General features: G+C 37.0%; 1 protein-coding gene across 1 annotated transcript; it reads right to left on the bottom strand.

The window, feature by feature from the left end:
* Positions 1-141: 141 nt before the first annotated feature.
* On the bottom strand, positions 142-8,111 carry LOC125079243 (olfactory receptor 5F1-like). The gene is given in 3 exon segments (XM_047692733.1): positions 142-180; positions 182-992; positions 7,528-8,111. Coding segments are annotated over 3 exon segments (1,434 nt in total).
* Between the last annotated feature and the right edge of the window lie 1,328 nt (positions 8,112-9,439).

The following is a 9,439-nucleotide window of genomic DNA, read 5'->3' on the forward strand; positions in this document are numbered from 1 at the left end:
AATTCATTTAATACTTAGTTCAGAAAATTTTCCAAGCATATCGGAGAAAGGAAGGGAACCTTGTCCTGGTAGTTACATTCCATAAAGCTTTCTTTACTTCCTTATTCCTGAGGCTGTAGATCAGAGGATTCAACATGGGGATCACCACTGTGTAGAACACAGAAGCCACTTTGTCCTGATCCAGGGAGTAGCTGGAACTAGGTCTCAGATAGGTATAGATGGCAGTGGCATAGAACAGAGTTATAGCTGTCAGGTGGGACCCACAGGTTGAGAGGGCTTTGCGCCTCCCCTCCCCTGAATGCATATGGAAGATAGAAAAGAGAACGTAGGAGTAGGAGGTGAGGATGACCAGCAAAGCCCCAACCATATTCACACCAGCCAATGTGGAAAAGATGCTTTCATTCAGGTGTGTGTCTGAACATGAGAGCCTAAAAAGTGGAGGGCTATCACAGAAGAAATGATGAATGACATTGGAACTGCAGAATGGAAAGCTGCTCACATAACTTGTGTTAACCATGGAGTTCAAGAATCCTGCTGTAAAAGCCCCTGCTGCCATTTTGAGGCAGACAGTCCTGGACATGACCAGGGAGTAAAGCAGAGGGTTGCATATGGCCACATAACGGTCATAGGCCATTAACCCGAAAAGGATGCACTCAGTTGTGGCCAGGGCGATGAAAAAGTACAGTTGCAGAAAGCAGCCAGCAAAGGAGATGGTTTTCTCCTCTGATAATAGGTCCACCAGCATCTTAGGGGTGATGGTGGAGGAGTAACTAACATCCACAAAGGACAGGTTAGCCAGGAAGAAATACATGGGTGTGTGAAGTCGGGAATCAATCCTGATTAAGAGGATCATCCCAACATTCCCCAGAACTGTAAGCGTGTAAATCACCAGAAAAAGCGAGAAGAGGACAATCTGTAGCTCCATCGTGTCTGCTAATCCCAACAGGATGAACTCAGTCGGTGAAGAGTGGTTTCTTCTGGTCATTTGTTGCACATATAGTTTGCTTAAACTTGCATTAGGTGTAAATATTTTCCTCTCCTAAGTTTTTAAGAAATAGAAATGTTAATGAGGTCATTCACCCATGGGGGAAAAGCACAACCCAGGATAATACAACACAGTAAATTGAGTGATGGAGGAAGAGGAAATTGGGTGACAAATAGACTAGTCTTTGAATTTAATGAACAAGTGTCTGAATTGAATCGAGATTGGGGGATCTCTCAACTCACTAGTGCAGGACCACACACTCAGTTTCCCAAAAAGCTACTTACATGATACTATTGTCTCGGTACAATCTATGTCCAAATGAAAGGATAAAAATATCCTTGCTGACATCTCTTTCATTCACTGAGCAGGTATGTGAGTTTAGCTCTATTTTTTTTCCTTTCCATATATCCTCAAAATCACTCTGAATATTCTTCAACTCTAAAATTCATGCATTCCTTTCCAGAAATCACTCTTGAGTATTTTAAGCAGTCGCCATACTAACCAATTCTAATAATCAGTATTTTGAGTCCTATCATATGTTTAAAAAATGATTTTCTTTTGTTTTAAAAGTCATCCAAAAATCTGTTCTGATTACAAAGTTCACTTCTAAATAACATCCTTAGCAGGAGACATGCAACCTGTCCAACTCAGTGAGTAACAGCACAAAATCCTGATCACTTTCTTCCCAGTGTCTTACCTGGGGAGTCTAGGATTTTCTTTTTTTATGAGATGTTCTCCAATCAAATGGCATTTTCAGAAAAAGGAAGAAAATTTCATTTTTAAAAGTAAATGAAATACAGTAGGCATTCAATTTACTTTTCTGTAAACATTTGAAATGGCTTCTGAGTAAATACACATTGCCACACTTTTATTTTGTTTTCATAAGGAGGAATGAATAACCATGGGACTAGATTATAGGTAATTGTGAGTCAGACCTCTAGAGACAGACACTCCAGTCTCAAAAGTACACAGTATATGATCATAGGTAGATATATGGAATCAAACATTATATGGGGCTTGCATCCCAAAGTAATTCCTGATCTCTATGTTACTTTAGAAGTCTTACAGAAGTAAAAAAAAAAAAATAAGTAATAATACTTTTAATTGGTTGCTGATACTGCTTCTCCCTTTATATTTTTAGCTTATCCCAAATGGATACAAAATCCAGTACCAGGGGCACCTGGGTGGCTCAGTGGGTTAAGCCTCTGCCTTCAGCTCGGGTCATGATCCTGGGCTCCTGGGATCAAGCCCTGCATCGGCCTTTCTGCTCAGCAGGGAGCCTGCTTCCCTTCCTCTCTCTGCCTGCCTCTCTGCCTACTTGTGATCTCTATCTGTCAAATAAATAAAAAAAAATCATTATTTAAAAAAAAAAGAAGAAGAAAATTCAGTACCAAATTATTTTTCTTCCTTTGTTATTTTAGTAATTGAAAAAAACATTCTTTCTGTTTCCTTTTGTGTGAAATTGTGTTTTTGCGTGTTTGTGTGTGTGTGTGTGTGTGTGTGTGTGTGTGCATGGACACACACACACGTCTTTGTCTGAGTAAGTGTATCTCTCCATTCAACTCTCTCTTGAGTGAAATTAATAAGGAGAAACTAACTTAATTGCACAATATTTAAAGAAATACTAAACCCTGGGCAAATAATACAATGGATATGAAAATGAACTCATGTTTTTATGATTTCAGAATTGTGTTAGATTTTGAAAATATTGCCTATGATTCTGTACCTATAAGGGGATGAAATGACAGCTTTTCCAGATCTAAATACAAGAAAAGCTAGGTGAAATAAACCTCATATGGGGGTCCATATGCATGGAGAGCCTATTTGCATTGAGAACTCAAAACATATAGCTCTTTTCCATTTAAATCTTCAGTTAATTCTCCCTGCCAGTCTTTGAGGTTGACATTATTATTTTATGCATTTTGCAGCTGAGATTTCAGATAATTAAATGACTTTTCAATAGACAAACTGTTAGAAAGTGGGAGAATCAACTGGAACACAATCTTAGCAGAAGGAAATAATATCCAGATACCTAATTTCCTTGTCCCGTCCCCTTTTATCCTAGTCACTTATATACATATACATGTATAATGTGTGTGTGTGTATGTGTGTGTGTGTGTGTGCACATCTTCTATTAAATACCTATTTGTTGTTTATAATTGTAGACTTCTCATTTTCAATAGAGCAATAAAAATTATATTGTGCATGTTAGTTTACATTTAACAAACTAAATCAAAATAAATTATGGGAGTGTTCAGATTAAACTCACTGTACACATTTTTTCCGCCTAAATTCAGGACTTCATCTTCTAATAACATCATCTCTTTCTCTTATACTGTGTTTTTGGATGTGTGTGATTGTTGATATTGATTTCTTTATTTCTTCCAAATTGCTTGCTTATTTTTTCAACTTTGTGATGTTAACAGATTTTGTAAGCTAGCCTCTCATGGCCTCACCTAATCACTGATGAAAATACTGGCCAAAACAAAGCCCAAATGCATACAATTTAGACATCTTTCATTAATTTTAGTAAATAAATTACTCAAAAATCATTAAACAAGACAATATTTTGGTTGACACCTATATATTTGGATAATGAATTTGAATTAAAATTCAACCAAAAAAAAAAAAAAAAAAAAGAATGAGGGAGACAGGAAAAGAGAAAAGCAATGACATAGTGTATCAAAGAGGCCAAAACACTATTACACTCATGAGAAGAGTTTAGTAAATATTGCCAAGGACTTAAGACAAAAGAGAATGATAAATCACCACTCTATATAATAATGAGAAGACTCAATGTTTTTGCAGTTTAAATTTATCTTGAGTTACATAAATATATATAATAATTGTACATTTTTTACATAAATGCAATAAACAATAAAAGAGAAATTAGGATAATTTAAAATGTTTTTATAAGTAGTTTTGATTAAAGAAATAATCAAAATGTACATAAGAAACATGTGTTCATCTTTGTCATGTTCCTGATCTCAAAGGGAAGGCTGTCAGCTTTTCCCCGTTGAGGATGATATTCACTGTGGGTTTCTCATAGATAGATTTTATAACATTGAGGAATGTGCCCTCTATCCCTATACTTTGAAGGGTTTTTATTCAGGAATGGATGCTATGTGGCAGGACACAAAATCAATGTATAGAAATCAGTTGCTATCTTATACCTTAACAATGAAAATATAGAAAGGGAAATTAGAGAATCGATTCCACTTACTATAGAACCAAGAACCATAAGATATCTAGGAATAAACCGAACCAAAGAGATAAAAGACCTGTACTCGAGGAACTATAGAAAACATTCATGAAAGAAAGTGAAGAAGACACAAAAAGATGGAAGAGCATTTCATGCTCATGGATCAGAAGAATAAACACTGTTAAAATGTCTATACTGCCTAGAGCAATCTATACTTTCAATGACATCCAGATCAAAATTCCACCAGCATTTTTCAAAGAGCTGGAACAAATAATCCTAAAATTTGTATGGAACCATAGAGACCCTGAATTGTTAAGGAAATGTTGAAAAAGAAAAACAAAACTCGGGACATCATGTTGTCTGATTTCAAGCTTTACTACAAAGCTGTGATCATCAAGACAGCATGGTACTGGCACAAAAACAGATGCATAGACCATTGGAACAGAGTAGAGAGCTGGGATATGGACCCTCAACTCTACGGTCAAATAATCTTCGACAAAGCAGGAAAAAATATACAGTGGAAGAAAGACATTCTTTTCAATAAATGGTGCTGGGAAAATTGTACAGCTATATATAAAAGTATAAAACTTGACCATTCTCTTACATCATATACAAAGATAAACTAGAAATGGATTAAAGACATGAACATGAGGCAGGAATCTATCAAAATCCTAGAGGAGAACATAGACAGTAACCTCTTCAACATTGACCACAGCAACTTCTTTCAAGACATGTTCCCAAAGGCAAAGGAAACAAAAGCGAAAATGAACTTTTGGGACTTCATCAAGATCAAAAGTTTCTCCACAGCAAAGGAAATAGTGAACAAAACAAAGAGGCACCCCACAGAATGGGAGAAGATATTTGCAAATGACACTACAGACAAAGGACTGATATCTAAGATCTGTAAAGTACTCCTCAAACTCAACACACACAAAAAAGATAATCACATCAGAAAATGGGCAGAAGACATGAACAGACACTTCTCCAATGAAGACATACAAATGGCTAACAGTCACATGAAAAAATGTTCATTGTCATTAGACATCAAGGAGATTAAAATCAAAACCACATTGAGATACCACCTTATATCAGTTAGAATGGCCAAAATCAACAAGACAGTAAACAATAAGTGTTGGAGAGGATGTGGAGAAAGGGGAACCCTCTTACACTGTTGGTAGGAATGCAATTTAGTGCAGCCACTTTGGAAAACAGTGTGGAGATTCCTTAAGAAATTAAAAATAGAGCTACCCTATGACCCTGCAATTGCACTACTGGGTATTTACCCCAAAGATACAGATATAGTGAACACTGAACCCCAATGTTCATAGCAGCAATGGTCACAGTTTCCAAACTGTGGGAAGAGCCAAAATGCCCTTCAACAGTGATATGGTCCATATATACAATGGAGTATTATACCTCCATCAGAAAGGGTGAATACCTAACTTTTGTATCAACATGGACAGGACTGGAAGAGATTATGTTGAGTGAAATAAGTCAAGAAGAGAGAGTCAATTAACATATGGTTTTACTTACTTGTTGACCATAAGGAATAACATGGAAAACATTGGGAGATGGAGAGGATAAGTGATTTGGGGGAAATCGGAGGGGGAGACAAACCATAAGACACTGTGGACTCTGAGAAACAAACTGAGGGTTTTGGAGGGGAGGGGCTGGGGGTTAAGATGAGCCTGGTGGTAGGCATTAAGGAGGGCACATATTGCATGGAGCACTGGGTGTGGTGCATAAACAATGAATTTTGGATCACTGAAAAAAAAATAAAATTCAAACTAAAAAAAAAATGTGTTCAAAGAATTAAAAAAAGCATTACCACGAGGTAATTACTTAATTACCTCTCAAAGTTGGAATTACCTGTAGACTCTGTCAAGGAGATTCAGTAATGTTGGAGAGGTTAATTAGAGAGAAGAGAACATAACCTCAAATAGGATATGTCTAAAACCCAAATCTCAGAATAACTGAATTTTATCTTCCATTATTTCTATTTGTAGGTTTTAAAAGAAATTAAAGCAGTGAATGAGAGGAATATAATATTAGTATTTACTTGTGAAATATCTCAGTCTGATCTATGAATCTGTTAAATACCCAGGACAGAGAAAAGAAAGAATCCAGTCAAGGAGCCTCCAGCTGGTGCAGAAGGATGTGAGGAAACCACCACTTAGTCAAAGAGCAAATTATGTCTGATGACAAGCTGATCATTATCTGCAGGGTGTCCAGCGCCAGGTAACCACCGTGGACCAGGTGAGTGAGAGAATGGCTCATGGTTACATAGAAAATACCAATGACTTCACGAACACCTATCTGGGCAAGTTCACTTACGTAGATCATAGGAAACATTGGAATACATTTTGGACATCTTTGTGACAGGAAACAATGCATGCAATATCTACATACCAGAGGACATGGACATCACTACCTCTATCACTTGCAACTTCAGTGGCAAGGGTGAATGCCATGGGGAATATCTGCCAAAAACTGTATGTGTGGCTGTCTCCTATGCAAGCTATGGTATCCATCAGTTTCTAAATAGCCAAATCCCTGTAGCTAAATTAAATTTATTTTCAAATGATATACAATTTTTGAACAGAACACCCATGAATTTACTCTAAAGAATATAAATTAGATAATATACTGAACATTGACCTATGCCTTTTGCAACCATACACTGATTAAACTTTGCCACAGTTAAATGTGTGTATGTGGTTTTCTGTTTATGTGTCAGGCAGGGAGAGAGAAAGGGAGGGAAGGCTTAGAAATTTTGAAGTGAAAAGAAGTTGAGTATGGATGGATTACATGAAGATTCTATGGCCTTATATAACTAGTAATTTACCTTATGCCTCACTGTTACATATATTTGAATATTGTAGACTAATTACTCAGAAAATATTCTAAAGAAAAACTGTAGTCTTGAAGCAGCCTTCAAAAGACAGTTACTCTGTTTTGTTCAGAAATTCAACTGAACAACCACAGAAATGTAGAAATCCTTGTCCTGGTAGTTATATTCCATAAAGCTTTCTTTACTTCCTTATTCCTGAGGCTGTAGATCAGAGGATTCAACATGGGGATCACCACTGTGTAGAACACAGAAGCCACTTTGTCCTGATCCAGGGAGTAGCTGGAACTAGGTCTCAGATAGGTATAGATGGCAGTGGCATAGAACAGAGTTATAGCTGTCAGGTGGGACCCACAGGTTGAGAGGGCTTTGCGCCTCCCCTCCCCTGAATGCATATGGAAGATAGAAAAGAGAACGTAGGAGTAGGAGGTGAGGATGACTAGCAGACTTCCCACGATATTCACACCAGCCAATGTGGAAAAGATGCTTTCATTCAGGTGTGTATCTGAACATGAGAGCCTAAAAAGTGGAGGGCTATCACAGAAGAAATGATGAATGACATTGGAACTGCAGAATGGAAAGCTGCTCACATAACTTGTGTTAACCATGGAGTTCAAGAATCCTGCTGTAAAAGCCCCTGCTGCCATTTTGAGGCAGACAGTCCTGGACATGACCAGGGAGTAAAGCAGAGGGTTGCATATGGCCACATAACGGTCATAGGCCATTAACCCGAAAAGGATGCACTCAGTTGTGGCCAGGGCGATGAAAAAGTACAGTTGCAGAAAGCAGCCAGCAAAGGAGATGGTTTTCTCCTCTGATAATAGGTCCACCAGCATCTTAGGGGTGATGGTGGAGGAGTAACTAACATCCACAAAGGACAGGTTAGCCAGGAAGAAATATATGGGTGTGTGAAGTCGGGAATCAATCCTGATTAAGAGGATCATCCCAACATTCCCCAGAACTGTAAGCGTGTAAATCACCAGAAAAAGCAAGAAGAGGACAATCTGTAGCTCCATCGTGTCTGCTAATCCCAACAGGATGAACTCAGTCGGTGAAGAGTGGTTTCTTCTGGTCATTTGTTGCACATATAGTTTGCTTAAACTTGCATTAGGTGTAAATATTTTCCTCTCCTAAGTTTTTAAGAAATAGAAATGTTAATGAGGTCATTCACCCATGGGGGAAAAGCACAACCCAGGATAATACAACACAGTAAATTGAGTGATGGAGGAAGAGGAAACTGGGCGACAAACAGATCAGCCTTTGAATTCAATGAACAAGTGTCTGAATTGAATCAAGATTGGGGGATCTCTCAACTCACTAGTGCAGGACCGCACACTCCCATTCAGTTTGTGTAAAAGCATTATGTGTTTTTCTGTTCTTTCATTCCAGCCAACATCCATATGCAAATGATAAAAATATTCTTGCTTCAAATTCTCTCACTCTGTGAACAGATATGTGTGTTTAACTGAAATCTATTTTATTTTTTTTCACTCAAGACCACTCTGAATATTCAAAACCAAAACTCCCAGAAATTGTTTTTGTCTACCACAAGTAGCAAATATAATGACCATTTCAAATAAGCAATATTTTGACACCTCTTATCGTCTTATTCATGATTTTGTAGTGTTTTAAAAGGAAAGGGAATGAAGCAGTTTTTCTTGTTCCAAATACACTCCCAAGTACATCAATTAGTACGAGACATGCTACTTATCCAACTCCTTGAATAACTATATCAGATCCTGCTAAATTCCTTCCTAGTGTCTTACCTGTGTAGTCTATTTTCTTTTTTATCAGGAGTTCTCAGTTGAAGCTTAAAAGTCAAAAGTAGAAATTTTTTTAAATGAAATGCAATGCAATGAAAATTCAAATAAGCTATTTGTTAGAATTTGAGATACCTTCTTTACAAATACATACTGCCAAGCATTTGTGTTGATTTTTATTAAAAAAAAAATGGTAACCATTGGAACCAGATTATGGATTTTAATTGTGAGTCAATTCTCTAAAGGCAGAAACTCCAGTCTCAAATGAGAAGACATGATGATCACTTGTATATATATATGGAATCGAACGTTATGTGGACCTTGCATCATAAAGGCATTCTTGATCTCTGTGTTACTTTAACGTTGTGCCAAAATAATTGATGAATCACTATATTACATCCTATATATTAACTACATTGGAGTGTAAAAACAAATTTAAAATAGTCCTTGCCAAAGTAAAAAAAAAAAATGATAATTTTAATTGGCTATTTATGTTTCATCTCTCTTTGCAGCTTATCCCTAATGGGTACATGGCCCCAAACCAATATATTATTCTTACCCTTTTCTTTTCTTTTTTTTTTTTTTTAAGATTTTATTTATTTATTTGACAGAGAGAGATCACAAGTAAGCAGAGAGGCAGGCAG

Source organism: Lutra lutra, chromosome 10, assembly GCF_902655055.1.
Source record: "Lutra lutra chromosome 10, mLutLut1.2, whole genome shotgun sequence".
Lineage (NCBI taxonomy): Eukaryota > Metazoa > Chordata > Mammalia > Carnivora > Mustelidae > Lutra > Lutra lutra.